The sequence below is a fragment of the Mytilus trossulus genome, chromosome 3 (genome assembly GCF_036588685.1).
Source record: "Mytilus trossulus isolate FHL-02 chromosome 3, PNRI_Mtr1.1.1.hap1, whole genome shotgun sequence".
Classification (NCBI taxonomy): Eukaryota; Metazoa; Mollusca; class Bivalvia; order Mytilida; family Mytilidae; genus Mytilus; species Mytilus trossulus.
The window spans coordinates 68,171,182-68,188,596 of record NC_086375.1 but is presented as its reverse complement, the minus strand read 5'-3'; the positions used below and the strand labels follow the sequence as shown (position 1 = coordinate 68,188,596).

Below are 17,415 nucleotides of genomic sequence, written 5' to 3'. Positions count from 1 at the left end.
GGGGACTATTTGATTGTTTTGATTTAGTGATTATACTTGATTCTTGGGGACTATTTGATTGTTTTGATTTTGTGATTATACTTTATTTTTTGGGAGACTATTTGATGGTTTTGATTTTGTGATTATACTTGATTCTTGGGGACTATTTGATTGTTTTGATTTTGTGATTATACTTGATTCTTTTGGGAGACTACTTGATGGTTTAGAATTTGTGATTATACTTGATGCTTTGGGAGACTATATGAGGGTTTAGAATTTGTGATTATACTTGATTATTTTTTTTGGGGGGGGACTATTTAATGGTTTTGATTTTGTGATTATACTTGATTCTTGGGGACTATTTGATTGTTTTGATTTTGTGATTATACTTGATTCTTTTGGGGACTATTTGGTGGTTTTGATTTTGTGATTATACTTGATGCTTTGGGAGACTATTTGAGGGTTTAGAATTTGTGATTATACTTGATTATTTTTTTTTGGGGGGGACTATTTAATGGTTTTGATTTTGTGATTATACTTGATTCTTTGGGGACTATTTGATGGTTTTGATTTTGTGATTATACTTGATTCTTTTGGGAGACTACTTGATGGTTTTGATTTTGTGATTATACTTGATGCTTTGGGAGACTATTTGAGGGTTTAGAATTTGTGATTATACTTGATTATTTTTTTTTTGGGGGGGGACTATTTAATGGTTTTGATTTTGTGATTATACTTGATTCTTGGGGACTATTTGATTGGTTTGATTTTGTGATTATACTTGATTCTTGGGGACTATTTGATTGTTTTGATTTTGTGATTATACTTGATTCTTTTGGGGACTATTTGGTGGTTTTGATTTTGTGATTATACTTGATGCTTTGGGAGACTATTTGAGGGTTTAGAATTTGTGATTATACTTGATTATTTTTTTTTGGGGGGGACTATTTAATGGTTTTGATTTTGTGATTATACTTGATTCTTTGGGGACTATTTGATGGTTTTGATTTTGTGATTATACTTGATTCTTTTGGGAGACTACATGATGGTTTTGATTTTGTGATTATACTTGATGCTTTGGGAGACTATTTGAGGGTTTAGAATTTGTGATTATACTTGATTATTTTTTTTGGGGGGGGGACTATTTAATGGTTTTGATTTTGTGATTATACTTGATTCTTGGGGACTATTTGATTGTTTTGATTTTGTGATTATACTTGATTCTTTTGGGGACTATTTGGTGGTTTTGATTTTGTGATTATACTTGATGCTTTGGGAGACTATTTGAGGGTTTAGAATTTGTGATTATACTTGATTATTTTTTTTGGGGGGGGGACTATTTGATGGTTTTGATTTTGTGATTATACTTGATTCTTTGGGGGACTATTTAATGGTTTTGATTATGTGATTATACTTGATTCTTTTGGGACTATTTGATTGTTTTGATTTTGTGATTATACTTGATTCTTTTGGGACTATTTGATTGTTTTGATTTTGTGATTATACTTGATTCTTGGGGACTATTCGATTGGTTTGATTTTGTGATTATACTTGATTCTTTTGGGGACTATTTGATTGTTTTGATTTTGTGATTATACTTGATTCTTTGGGGGACTATTTGATTGGTTTGATTTAATGATTATACTTGATTCTTGGGGACTATTCGATTGATTTGATTATGTGATTATACTTAATTCTTTAGGGGGACTATTTGGGGGTTTTGATTTTTTGATTATACTTGATTCTTTTGGAGACAATTCGATTGTTTTGATTTTGTGATTATACTTGATTCTTGGGGGGACTATTTAATGGTTTTGATTATGTGATTGTACTTGATTCTTTGGGGGACTATTTGATGGTTTTGATTTTGTGATTATACTTGATTCTTTGGGGGACTATTTGATGGTTTTGATTTTGTGATTATACTTGATTCTTGGGGACTATTTGATTGTTTTGATTTTGTGATTATACTTGATTCTTTTGGGACTATTTGATTGTTTTGATTTTGTGATTATACTTGATTCTTTTGAGACTATTTGATTGTTTTGATTTTGTGATTATACTTGATTCTTGGGGACTATTCGATTGGTTTGATTTTGTGATTATACTTGATTCTTTTGGGGACTATTTGATTGTTTTGATTTTGTGATTATACTTGATTCTTGGGGACTATTTGATTGTTTTGATTTTGTGATTATACTTGATTCTTTTGGGAGACTACTTGATGGTTTTGATTTTGTAATTATACTTGATTCTTGGGGACTATTTGATTGTTTTGATTTTGTGATTATACTTGATTCTTTTGGGGACTATTTGGTGGTTTTGATTTTGTGTTTATACTTGATTCTTTAGGGGACTATTGGATTGGTTTGATTATGTGATTATACTTGAGTCTTTGGGGGACTATTTAATGGTTTTGATTATGTGATTATACTTGATTCTTGGGGACTATTTGATTGTTTTGATTTTGTGATAATACTTGATTCTTTTGGGGACTATTTGGTGGTTTTGATTTTGTGTTTATACTTGATTCTTTAGGGGACTATTTGATTGGTTTGATTATGTGATTATACTTGAGTCTTTGGGGGACTATTTAATGGTTTTGATTATGTGATTATACTTGATTCTTGGGGACTATTTGATTGTTTTGATTTTGTGATTATACTTGATTCTTTTGGGGACTATTTGGTGGTTTTGATTTTGTGATTATACTTCATTCTTTTGGGGACTATTTGGTGGTTTTGATTTTGTGATTATACTTGATTCTTGGGGACTATTCGATTGGTTTGATTTTGTGATTATACTTGATTCTTTTGGGGACTATTAGATTGGTTTGATTTTGTGATTATACTTGATTCTTTTGGGGACTATTAAATGGTTTTGATTATGTGATTATACTTGATTCTTTGGGGGACTATTTGATGGTTTTGATTTAATGATTATACTTGATTCTTGGGGACTATTCGATTGGTTTGATTTTGTGATTATACTTAATTCTTTAGGGGGACTATTTGGGGGTTTTGATTTTTTGATTATACTTGATTCTTTTGGAGACAATTCGATTGTTTTGATTATGTGATTATACTTGATTCTTTGGGGGACTATTTGATGGCTTGATTATGTGCTTATCCTAGCACCTTTGGAGACTACTTGATTTTTTTTATTATGTGACTTTAATTGATTCTTTGGGAAACTACTTGACGATTTTGTTGGAGACTTCTCAGATCATTGCTTTGATTCTGTGATTATACTGGCTTTTTTAGGAGAATACTTTACAGTTTTAATTATGTGTTTATACTTGATTCTGTAAGAGATTACTCAATGGTTTGTTTATCTACTGGATTCTTTGGGATACTCTTTTAAGGTTTACAGTATGCGATTTTACTGGATATTCTGGTAGCCTATTTGATGGTTAGATTATGTGATTATAATAGATCTTTGCAAGACTACTTGAAGTATTTGGTGACTTTGATTTTGTTATATTTTACGTCTCTTTGGGGATGTATCATTTCTATAAATTTTCAATATTTCACTCTTCCCTTGCATCACTATTAACTTTGCACTCTGCTGGTCTTTACTTTATAAACTTACTTAGCTTGAGCCTCTGCTTGCATAAAAATAAATTCCCACTTCCGTGAGAACATTTTCTGTAACCTTGCCAAGTTTTCTGCCTCATAGTCTGCTAGTTCTAATCTCTGTTTGTTTTGCATCGTTCTCTTGCATAAATAAACAGCTGAGAAAAAAAAAAAAATCTATATGATTATATATTTAAATTTTATATACTCAAATTACTTCTGAATAAAGTTACATACATAATCATGAGGAATAAATCAAATTCAAATTGTATAATTAAGCTACATATAAATTCAAATATATATGCAGTGAAAAAAAGTCAGGTTGTGAACTTAATAAGGCTTCCAAAAAACCGTGGCCAGATTTTGTAGGTGGAGGAAAGGGAGTGCTCTGAGAAATTCACTGAATTTCGATAGGAAAACTGACTATTCTAGATAATTGAGATTGGAGTTGAGTGCAGCGCATGATCTGGTTTTGAACTCACAACCTCAATGGTGACTGGGTATTGATTACAGTTGTAGAACTACTTAGATTTCTTGGCCAACAAGGCCCACAAGCTTGTAGAATAGCCTCCAACATGCTTGCAGGCTTCTGAAATAACCTTCAATATGTACGCTTTGAAAGTTAGTAGTTTTGAAAGTAAACAAGAGTGCACTCACTGAAAGTACTGCCACCTTTTTTGACCATTGATTTTGTGTTGAAAGTCTTAGAGATACAAGTATCACATAAACTCAACATTTTGAATCAAAGAAAAATGAGAATGAGGTAAAGGTCAAGGTCAGACAAAGCCTGTTAATTCACCAACTAATATAATTGACATAACCCCTTTTTGATTGGATATTTGGATAGGACTAGATCAATCAAAATAAGCAATGTTATGTTTGTGAATTACTGTTTAGATAGTTCCAAAACAAAAGAAATAAAAACTATGAAGGTCGTAGACTCCTAAACCAAAATAAGAATTTCTGTGAAACTGCTGAGTCACTATTATATGTGAATGTGGTTGGAATGGAAAAAAAATATAGGCACTGAATACCCCAGTCTTACAAATGTAAACATAATTATAACTAGTATAACATAATTGGCAGTACAATTAGGCTAATACCTGTGGTTCAACCCTACAGCTTTTCTGTCACAAAAATAGGTTACTGGCATTTTACCAGATCTAAAACTATTACATAGATTTTATAACCTTTGATCTAGTAACTTCAAAATAAGAACAGATGCCTCTCTACTAGGAAAAAAATAAGAACAGACCTGCCTCTCAGCAAGGGACAAAATAAGAACTGATATGCCTCCTTTCAAGGGACAAAATAAGAACAGGTCTGCCTCCCTTCAAGGAACAAAATAAGAACAGGTTCGGCCTCCCTTCAAGGAACAAAATAAGAACAGGTTCGGCTTCCCTTCAAGGAACAAAATAAGAACAGGTCTGCCTCTCTGCAAGTTAAAAATTAAGAACTGACCTGCCTCTCTGCAAGGGACAAAATAAGAACTGATCTGCCTGCCTCCAAGTGAAAAAAATAAGAACAGATCTGCCTTCCTACAAATTTCAAAACAAGTACAAATCTGCCTCTCTACAAGGGAAAAATGAAGAATAGATCTGCCCCTCAGCAAGGGACAAAGTAAGTACAGATCTTCCTCCCTCCAAGTGACAAAATAAGAACAGATCTGCCTCCCTTCAAGGGACAACATAAGAACAGATCTGCCTCCCTTCAAGGGACAAAATAAGAACAGATCTGCCTGCCTACAAGGGACAACATAAGAACAGATCTGCCTCCCTTCAAGGGACAACATAAGAACAGATCTGCCTCCCTTCAAGGGACAAACTAAGAACAGATCTGCCTGCCTACAAGGGACAAAATAGATATAGATCTACCTCTAAGGGACATTGACTTTGCCAGCTGAACAATAATGTCTAGAACCCCAAATGTAAATGCCTCAATACCTTAAAGATAGAAGGCTGCCTTACATTACCTTATCTTTTTACTGCATACCATACAATGTTTGACAATGTTGCAATACAAATAAAAGATGATGACTAATGTCTGTTCCAACATTTATATCAAAGTAAAAATCAAAATCAAATCTCTTTGTTTGATTAAAAGTAATTTCAAGAAATCAAAGGCAGAAAAGTATAATAACCTTTGTCTGTCCTGATCATCTACGTTAAATGAATGCTACCCAGATGGGTTAGTTGATACATCATAGAAATTCCAACTTTCATAACGAAAAGATTTTCCCTAAGGGTAAGCGTAAGGTTTTAACACTGTTATGATATTTAAGAAGAATATTAGCATTAATTATCAAAGACTACAAGTCTATGATGAACCATAAACACATACCATTTTATTAGGAGTATCTTTAATCAAAGCAATGTTAACCATTTTTTATGTCTATCTCCTTTGAGGATATAGTTATGATAGTTATATTTCCTGAACTCAAATAATTGTCATAAAATACATGCTCGTGAAAATAATTTGATCCTAATAAAAATTATCATTTATTACCATAATCTGTATTCTCTGGTTCTCCACATCTTGATGGCCAAAAACATGGGGTCTGAAAATAGATATTATAATTCATATCATTAAAGTTTACTATAACAACAGAGTGTACATAGTAAGTCTAGCATTCATGTTATTATGATAGTATAAAACAAATGTTGAAATCAAAAGAGGGGCAAAAAAAAGACACCAGAGGGTAATTCAATCTCATAAATTGAAAACAAACTGACAATGCCATGGCTTAAAAAAGAAAAAGACAAACAGACAAACAATAGTACACAAAACACAACATCTAACTAACCATTTGTCGGTCACTGACCTTTTCACAAATTTTAACATATAAAGGTTGTAAAAAGTCAATAGACTATGACAAAAGGTGAATAAGGAATATCCATGAAAAAAAATTGAGTTAATGCTTATACAACTGCATACCAAATATTATTGATTTATTACAAGTAATTTCCCTTAAAATGATGTACCTTTCAAAAGACAACTTTCAAGTTCATTGCATTTCAATCACAAAAACTTTGGTTTTAATAACATCATTCGTGAGCATTGTCTCTTCCTTCCCATGACAAGCGAGTTGTTAACAAATAAGATGCTATATTGCAAGAATTAGCAAATCAAATTCTTAAAATTGATAATTTGCACTGCTATCTTTAAAATGGTTAAGTACCTACAGAGCAAACATTTTTTCAAGTTTATCCTGTACATTGGTAATGCAGGGATACAGGCTATACCCTCTATCTTGTAAATGGGTAATAAAGGTGTGCATATATAATTGACGCACTTTTCCAGTGAAGGAATAACTCAACAGGGGTCTATTGATATTTCCTCACTCCAAGGCAAAGAAAAAGGTGATATGGTGATGATGGAATCCAAGTGATGGTAATAACTAAAATGGACATTTGGGACAAGAGTGACTAAATATCAAAACTCAGCATCCACTGAAGGAACAATATTCACTACAACTGTATAGTCATCGGTTTTAATCCCTCTTCTAGCCTTTTCAACATCTTACAGGTGAAGGATAGCAATGTTAGAATTATTATTTCATTGTATCCTCCATGTGAAGAATAGCATGGCAGGTTGGTTAGAAATATTATTTCATTGCATTGTCCATGTGTTACCTTACAATACACCAATTACCCCTTCTCAATGTTGTTCAATGCATTAAGATTGTACTTGTTGTGTATACATATATATACAGAGAGCAAACAGCTGTTGCAGCTTCTAATTCTAAACATATTAGGTTAAATATCATATATAATAAAACCATAAGGTTATATATAATTTTGACACATATAAATAAATAATGTGCAATCATTTTACATTTTCAGAGGTCTATAAAAGTTATCCAATTATACAAAGAATGTTCAATGTTTACTGCTAATGTTTGTAATTACAAAATGTATCAATTAATTTCATACTAGATAAACTATCAGACATTATAAACTAGTTACAACATATAATAAGTTGTAACAACATGTTGGTGCACATTTCTGATCATGTCAGTTTCTGCTTGACAAGTCATATCTGCATATTTATATGTTTCATCTATCCAAATTATTTTCACTATTCACTTTCCATGTATCTTAAACGAGGGGGTAGGAGGGGCCCTGATCTTGAAATCCCAGGCTTAAAAACATGAAAATCCCGAATTTAAATAAAGTTAAATCCCGGATCACGAAATTTGAAAAAAAGAATTCCAAGATCCCGAAGGGCTAAATCCCGAATTTAAATAAAGTTAAATCCCGGATCCCGAAATTTGAAAAAAAGAATTCCCAGATCCCGAAGGGCTAATTAGATCCCGAAATTCTGAGCTTAAAAACAACCGATCCCAGAGTTCTTTAAGGTCCTATCCCCCCTCTTAAATAATATTTACATGTTCTCTTGCATTTTGATAGTAAATAAAAAAAATTTTTTACAGCATTTATAAACATAACAGATGAGCTATGATTGACAATGAGAAAATTTACCACAAGATTCCATTGTTCATGTTGTTAGGACTTGGATGTACCCCTTTTCTAGATAAATAACCAATGTAAGTGAAAAAAAAAATCAAAAAGATTCAACTTTTTTAGATACAATTAAATGGTCATTTCTCTTTTCCTTACATTATCATGAAAATATTTTTTTGTCATTAGTAAGTCTTTGAGAATGAAAATTTTAGTAACGTAAAAGATAACTGAAGGTAGGCAAAAGACAATATTACGAAAAAGTGTTGTCATGATTATGGAAAAAGCCATTTTATTCTAACTTTTGTTCAAACCCTATATTTGTGAAATTCTTGTACTTTATCTATGACACATTTTACACCAAATCAACCAAGAATCAACATTGTAACATTAATTTAACAGATTCTGACCACAGTAAATATTTGACTACATTAAGGTTCATATCACATTATGTTAGTTTGTCATGATAAATTCCAAGTGCTCTTGTACTCAGCAAACAAAGAAATTGGCCACTGCAAATCAACAGCTATAAATTCTTAAAACAAAGGTTGAGCATGGCAATTGATTTAAAATAACAGCTTCTGTCCATAAGCTTATGAAATGCTTAAATAAGTCAAAATTTCTTGTTTGTTATGGTTACTTAAGAACTCTCATAAAATGCAGTCCATTAATTATGTTCTCTAATGGGGGTCTTAAAAAAGTTATCTTTAATTTTTTTTCCTTTTATGATTGATATTTTACGTTAATTATTCATAAATACAATGAAAATGCAGGCCACATAGGATTTATGCTCAATAATTTTTTTTCTTTTGCCATTATATTTCAAATGAATTATTCAATGGCACTAAACTTTCAACACTAATACATGAGATCATCCCATGCAGCAAAAATTATAATGTGTCCAAAGTACACAGATGCCCCTCACACACTATCATTTTCTATGTTCAGAGGACCTTAAAATTTGGGACAAAATTTTAATTTGTAATGAAAATAAAAAAATTGATCATGTGTACTAACTTATAAGTTGATTAAACTTCCAACTTCATCTTAAACTACCTTGGCCAAAAAACTTTCACCTGAAGTGGAACAGACGGACAGACAGACAAACAGGCAAACAATCTTGAAACCAAACAGACGCACAGAGAAAGAACAGACAAACGACCTGGCGAACAAACAGATGCACAGAGGAACAAACAGACAAATATTACCTGTAATTCAGTGGTTGTCATTTGTTTATGTGTTACATGTATGTTTTTCGTTCATTTTTTTACATAAATAAGGCCGTTAGTTTTCTCACTTGAATTGTTTTACATTGTTTTATCGGGGCCTTTTATAGCTGACTATATGCGGTATGGGCTTTGCTAATTGTTGAAGGCCATAAGGTGACCTATAATCGTTAATGTTTGTGTCATTTTGGTCTTTTGTGGATAGTTGTCTCATTGGCAATCATACCACATCTTCTTTTTTATATAAATGACCTGGCAAACAGACGTACAGACGGGAAAAAATAAGGCTCCTAAGTGGGGCATAAAAACAATCTTGTAGAAACATGTATGCATATAAATAGTGTTTTTGAAGGCTGTACAGTCCCATTTGGTTGCTTATATTCACATCATTTGGTCAGGGAGGGTATAGTCTTCTCATTGGCAATCAAACCATATCACATTATTTTTATATTAATGTCACTTGTGTGAAGAATTACTAACAAGAGGCTCTCAATAGCCTGAATCGCTCACCTTAATTTTTTTGGTTAAATCTCTCATCAATGATTATTTTGGCTTTTCAATTTATTTAAATGTTCTTTGAATCGCCCTATTTTCTTCAAAAGCAAAAAAAAAATCATTTTCTCCTATGTTCTATTTTAGCCATAGGAGCTATGTTTCTTGACATACAAGGAAATGAAATATAAAATTTATACTAGATACTCTGAAACTCTCAAAGTTTGGCTGAAATTGATACAGCATTTTCAAAGGAGATTTTTTAAAGTAAGTCAACATGATGAACAAATTGTGAAAAAAGTCTTTAAAGAGCAATAACTCCTTAAAAATTTCAGGGCTGATAGATATTACCCTAATGAACATATTTACCCCATGTCAGATTTGCTCTAAATGCTTTCGTTTTTGAGATATAAGCCAAAAACTGCATTTGACCCCTATGTTCTACTTTAAGTAACGGCGGCCATATTTTTTGATGGATCAAAAATCCAAGCACAAACTTTGTGCTGGATAATCTAAGGAACAATCATGCTAAGTTTCATCCAAATCCATTCAATTGTTTCAGAGGAGAAGATTTTTTAAAGTTAGCAAATATGATGAACAAATTGTGAAAAATTGTCATTAAAAGACAATAACCCCTTAAGGGGTCAATTGACAATTTTGGTCATATTTACTTATTTGTAGATCTTACTTTTCTGATTATTTTTGCTGTTTACAGTTTATCTTTATCTATAATAATATTCAAGATAATGACCAAAAACTGCAAAATTTCCTTAAAATTACCAATTAAGTGGCAGCAACCCAACAATGGGTTGTTTGATTCATCTGAAAATTTCAGGGCTGATAGATATTGACCTAATGAACATTTTTACCCCTTGTCAGATTTGCTCTAAATGCTTTTGTTTTTGAGATATAAGCCAAAAACTGCATTTGACCCCTATGTTCTATTTTAAGTAACGGCGGCCATGTTTTTTTGATGGATCAAAAATCCAAGCACACACTTAGTGCAGGATAATCTAAGGAACAATCATGCTAAGTTTCATCCAAATCCATTCAGTAGTTTCAGAGGAGAAGATTTTTTAAAGTTAGCAAATAAAATGAACAAATTGTGAAAAATTGTCATTAAAGGACAATAACCCCTTAAGGGGTCAATTGACAATTTGTGTCATATTAACTTATTTGTAGATCTTACTTTGCTGATCATTTTTGCTATTCACAGTTTATCTTTATCTATAATAATATTCACGATAATGACCAAAAACTGAAAAATTTCCTTAAAATTACCAATTAAGTGGCTGCAACCCAACAATGGCTTATTTGATTCATCTGAAAATTTCAGGGCCGATAGATCTTGACCTAATGAACATTTTTACCCCTTGTCAGATTTGCTCTAAATGCTTTCGTTTTTGAGATGTAAGCCAAAAACTGCATTTGACCCCTATGTTCTATTTTAAGTAACGGCGGCCATGTTTTTTGACGGATCAAAAATCGAAGCACACACTTAGTGCAGGATAATCTAAGGAACAATCATGCTAAGTTTCATCCAAATCCATTCAGTAGTTTCAGAGGAGAAGATTTTTTAAAGTTAGCAAATAAAATGAACAAATTGTGAAAAATTGTCATTAAAGGACAATAACCCCTTAAGGGGTCAATTGACAATTTGTGTCATATTAACTTATTTGTAGATCTTACTTTGCTGATCATTTTTGCTATTCACAGTTTATCTTTATCTATAATAATATTCACGATAATGACCAAAAACTGAAAAATTTCCTTAAAATTACCAATTAAGTGGCTGCAACCCAACAATGGCTTATTTGATTCATCTGAAAATTTCAGGGCCGATAGATCTTGACCTAATGAACATTTTTACCCCTTGTCAGATTTGCTCTAAATGCTTTCGTTTTTGAGATGTAAGCCAAAAACTGCATTTGACCCCTATGTTCTATTTTAAGTAACGGCGGCCATGTTTTTTGACGGATCAAAAATCGAAGCACACACTTAGTGCAGGATAATCTAAGGAACAATCTTGCTAAGTTTCATTCAAATCCATTCAGTAGTTTCAGAGGAGAAGATGTTTGAAAAATTGTTAACGACGACAACGACGACAGACTCCAAGTGATGAGAAAAGCTCACATGGCCTTTTAGGCCAGGTGAGCTAAAAATGGTTTACTTACAAAATTATAACTCTAATACTTCATTTTATATTCATCTGATCACAAATTTACCAAAATATCAAAGTCAATGGATTGGTTGGGCTGAACATTATTTATGGGACTAAAATGTACCACTGCAATAAGATGGATGGTTGAGATCTGAAAAACCTAGTTTAGCCAAGACACATGGTCATGTGGCTATCTTTTTTGTTTTGTTTTTACTAGTATTTATATCTTAATCTTTTTTGTCAATTAGGAAATAATAAATGATGTTGGCACCCCTTGAAAGTCTCCATTTAGAGTGTATTTAAATTTTTCTAGACCTTAAAAAAAAGGAGATTACTGTATTACTGTATTAAATTGTATGTAAATCTTCTGATGTCTTTTTTTATATGCTGTATGGATTCTGATCATTGTTAAAGGTTGTATGGTGACCTTTAGTAGCTAGTTTCTACATTATTTGGTCTCTGTTGGTCAGTTGTTTCATTGGTACTCATACCACATCTTCATATTTTTATACAAATTATGAAAACTTTTCATTTTTTTATAAATCTAATGGATCAGCACTGTGAATTCAGTCTTAATTAGATACATTGATGCTGACGTAAATGCAAATGCATATGCTAAATAATACAGCTGTAAAGTGCACTCAGTTATTTTGATGAAAACAAGATCTATATGCTTTTAAAATATCCTCATTCTTATTCAAGACATCAAAAGCAATATATTGACATCCAGATCACTGAGACATGCATTCAAATGAAAAAGCAATACAATAGAACACATCTCTTCACAACAATTCAATAGTAATTACATCACAGAGAATGTCCTGATTCGTAATAATCTGTAATTTACAACTACACAACCACAATCGATGACAACAATCTGATAACTTGTTGCCTATTGAGACAGCAAGTACACAGATACATATTGGAAAGAAAGGTATTGACTCCTGACTTCTCCAATGGCTAGAAGAAAAATACCAATAAGTAAAATCCAATCTTTCCCTAACTTTTCAATATTACCATCATGGTTACAGTAGCCCCATGGGAGGGAGGCAAGGTCAATTGGATATGATTCCTTATTGAGTCTTGGTACATAGGATTATCTAGAGGTTATACAGAATTTCTCAACTTTTTGAGTTTCCCTAATATATAAGTTGAAATATCTCATTAAATCAGATGAGTTTTATACCATTTGAATGATTGGTTTGGCATTTGATGTTTTAGTGAGAGACCATTAAAGAAACAGTTTGAAAAAGTTTAATATTATTTGACCAAGCTTTTTTTCAGACAAAATATGTACAACAAAAAGCATTTTAATGACTCCCATCTTGGACAGCTTTACATAGTTTTGAAAGGACCACTCTACTGGTTGGCCCAGCAGTTTCAATATTAATTGATTCAAGCACTGTCAAAACAGTAGTATCTCAATAACAACAGGAATACGGTGGAATTGTACTGTGATAACCTTCAGTAAGGACATCAATGTTTTATATTTCTAATCTGATAAATGGTTCATGATCAAAAGGGAAATGAAGCATATATTTGATTAAATATTACTTCTCATTTTTGTCTTTTAATTCTGTATCAAATGGGAACAGGGACAGCAATAAAGATTCTTTTCACTTCAGTCAATGGGAAATATGATTTTCATTTGTGCAAACAAACTGAAATTTGTACATATATGTGTGTTTGATTAACCAAGTGTAGAATGTTTTGTCCAAACAAAATTGATTATTTCCTCTGAGAGATGAATCCTAATATGCAATGACAAACACATGATTGGTTTCGTTATAACTCGCTTGAAAATATTGATGAAACTTGAGACGGAATAGTAAAGATTCATTTCTGATGACCCGCAGCATTTGATGGAAGATGTATGGTAGATATTTGACATTTCATTTGAGAATTGTGACAATAGATTTTGGTTAATATAAGTTGCAAATTGTTCCTCATGGTTTCAAGTAATTATGTCCACTGTTCCATTTTGTGATGTTTTAATGCTTTAATTTGGCAAGACATTAAACAATATAATTCTGAGAACATATATGATATGAAGACATATTTGTTTAAAGCAACATTTTTTTCTCCATACATAGAATCCAATGCTACATCTACATTGTATGTTTCAGCAACTCTCTAAATTGATTAGTTTGTATAAAACAGGCTTGTTTTACCTATCACCATGGTTGAGACATTATAAATTACACTTTTCTTACATTTCAACCAAAATGGATTACAAATTTTTGAATTTTTTTGAAATACTAAGGCTTTTCTACGTCAGGCATAAATTAGCCCATAAATTACCTTAGCTGTATTTGGCAAAACTTTTAGGAATTTTGGTCCTCAATGTTCTTCAACTTCGTACTTTATTTGGCCTTTTTAACTTTTTTGGATTTGAGCGTCACTGATGAGTCTTTTGTAGACGAAACACGTGTCTGCCATATATGCCAAATTTGGTCCTGGTATCTGTGATGACTTTATATATATCATAAATGTTTTCCATTTGTTTGTTTGTACATAAATTAGTTTTCACGTTGAAGTTGATTTACGTTTGGCATTTTGGGGTATTTGATAGCTTAAATTACTATGTGGCGTATGGGATTTTTGTAATTGATGAAGGCCTTATGGTGACCTGAAAGTTGTTAACTTCTACAACATTTGGCTCTAGAGGATAGTTGTCTCATTGGCAATCATACAACATCTTCTAAAAAATTTCACAGAATACTTTTTTTTATATCTCAAACTATGTAATGGCAAAAAAAATGACAGGCAGACCAACAGTACACAAAACACATCATAGAAAGTAAAAGAAATAGCAACTAGATCCCTATCAAAAATTGGATGTGAAAAATCACAATTGGGAAGCTGAATTCTCAACCGATCCTAATTGCCAATTTCTAGAAGTAAGTCAAGATATCTAGCCTCAATGGTTGCAATTTTATGTCACTTGAACACCCTTTGGTGGTACCACATACACAATTATTTTGCCAGTTTTCCTATTTCAACCTCACTGAAATTAAAAACAGATTCTAAGCTGCTGCAATCTACACTGATAATCAGTGATATATGTTATGCAGCAAAGCCATGTTGATCTTGACCAACATTGTGTCATAATATTGGGCTGATTATATAACAGAATCATTAAATATTTTTCACTACATTCAATAATTAACAAGATAAATGATGTTCCAAAATAAATTCATATACTTCCAATTAGTTCATTTATCAAATACTAATAGGTCAATGTGACAAAAATCAATTATAAGTTTGCTTTATAAGTTTGGTTCTAGAAATAAGACAATTGTAATGAAAAATTTTGAGTCACTGACTACTCTAATCTAAATTATAGATTTGTTGATCTGTCATTGTCTGTCATGAATAGTCACTATGAAATAGGACTCTTCCTCGAAGCTTAACCTGACTACATGTACTTACTAAAAGTTTTGAAGACCCATTGGTTGCCATCCGCTGTTGTCTGCTCTATGGTCGGGTGGTTGTCGCTTTGACATATTCACCATTTCCTTTCTCAATTTTATTCATAAATTAACCGTACTCCATATAAATTTTTGTTAAACCAGTTTGAAAGTAGGGAAAACAAAGAATGCATGGATGAACACAAGAGGTAGAATTTTTCAAATCACTAACACACGTCCAGCCTATTTTACAAAGCACACAGTGACAATACTTTTAAAAGTGGATAAGGCTAGTTTACAAGGAAGAACAGACTCAGTAACATAAAAATCTGGTGGATAACTATCATAATAAAATTGAGAATGGAAATGGGGAATGTGTCAAAGAGACAACAACCCGACCAAAATAAAAAAACACAACAGCAGAAGGTCACCAACAGGTCTTCAATGTAGCGAGAACCTGAGACTAGATTACAGAAAATAGTAATAACAAAAATTCTAGAACAAAAACTGGCAGAATTTTAACGCATAAAACTCACTGAGATAAAACTATATAAATGTGCAAAATGAATTTTCAGAGTTTTCTGTCATAAACGTTTTTTTTTTTCTCTCCTTATTCAATTTAAAAGAGTATAGTTATTCTGTGTATTGCATTGATTCTGGTATAACTGTAACAGAAACACAGTTGGAATCAAATGGCAATAATTTACCACTTTACAAAACCTTTGTGTAGTCACTGACAACAGCAAGTCTTCCCCAACATGTAATAAATCTCTTATTTTTACAAAGTGAAACAGAGGGTTTACTACATCTATGAACTTAATGCAGTATGTCATTGCTTACAATGTAATTATACCAGAAAGTTACATTCTTTAAAAAACAGACAGCAGTACATTCATTCAAAATAAAAGTAGAACTAAATGCAATTGTCAACTGATTTGTAAATCAATTTTCCTTTGAAACTAATATCATTACTTAAGTGTCTAATACAATTTTTCCTTTCTCCAATTTTTCTTGCAAAAATTCCTTTCAAATCTTATAAAATATATAATACGTAGACTAGCAAGCTGAGCTAAGATAAGATCCAAGCTTACTGAATCTGACAAGGAAAATGAAATTTGGGAATATGATAGTAATTACAGTGTCAGATCTGCTGGAAAATAAATGGGCTACATATTATCAGATTTCTATAAATTCAATAAATAATCTTCCCATATTAGATGTAGTATACTCTCTCTCCCACTGATCTGTAAATGGGAATGATCCAAACAATCTTACTCATGATGAGATTAACAGTAATATAACCCGTTACTCCCTCCCGGAGAGTAAACAGATGATGCAATATACATTATTAATATGTATATACATCCCTGGGAAATAGAACATGCAATGGAAACATATAATCCTATTATTGCATTTTATAAAGTAATCCCTCTGGTATTTTAATGGATATAGCCAAGTACCTTTACATAACATTAAAGAGAAAGTAAAACATCAAGATTAACTGGGATTTCTTTTACTGTAAATAAAAGAACATCTTCTTTTTATCTGTACAAATATAATTATAAGACCTCACACACATGAAAAGTGTTAATTCAAAACAAATTAGTCTCCTATAGATTGCACCTTTGTTAATATAGACAATGCAATTTCTCGAGCTCATAGTAACTCCTTTTACAGCAAAAACTGTGCCACTTTTACTTTGAAGTTTCGTAAAATACTATATCCCAGAATTGGAAAGTTCATATGCACTACTACTTTTCAAAGGTTAAGCATTGGACTGTACTGCATATTTTCAACATTTTATGCCTAACACTTCTAAGAATTAAAACTTATACTAAAATTCTGTACTTAGAAACCCTGATCCTTCACTTTTGGTCTCCTACAGAATAAGATTTGGTCACTATCCATGTGGATTAATGTACAGATAATATTCCATAGAAATGAAATATATAGAGATCTTATATTGAATTCTGGTGGGTAAGTAAAATAAATAAAAATATATATATGAATATTAAATATCTCCCTAAAAGAGGTGTGGTTTGTGAAACAGCTGTATTTACAAAGTGCAACCAATATGTCTCTAAATGATAGATTTTAATAAGTGAAATTTCT

General features: G+C 31.8%; 1 protein-coding gene across 3 annotated transcripts in view; it reads right to left on the bottom strand.

Annotated features, from left to right (window-relative positions):
* LOC134712220 (regulator of G-protein signaling 7-like) overlaps positions 1 to 17,415 on the bottom strand; it is an 85,389-nt gene that overhangs the window by 35,908 nt on the left and 32,066 nt on the right. For all 3 annotated transcript variants that reach the window (XM_063573549.1, XM_063573548.1, XM_063573550.1), the window contains exons 5-6: positions 6,060 to 6,111; positions 3,571 to 3,712 (exon numbers count right to left, since the gene is read on the bottom strand). In XM_063573549.1, the coding sequence (XP_063429619.1) occupies positions 3,571 to 3,712; positions 6,060 to 6,111 (194 nt within the window). The remainder of the gene's footprint in view (positions 1 to 3,570; positions 3,713 to 6,059; positions 6,112 to 17,415) is intronic.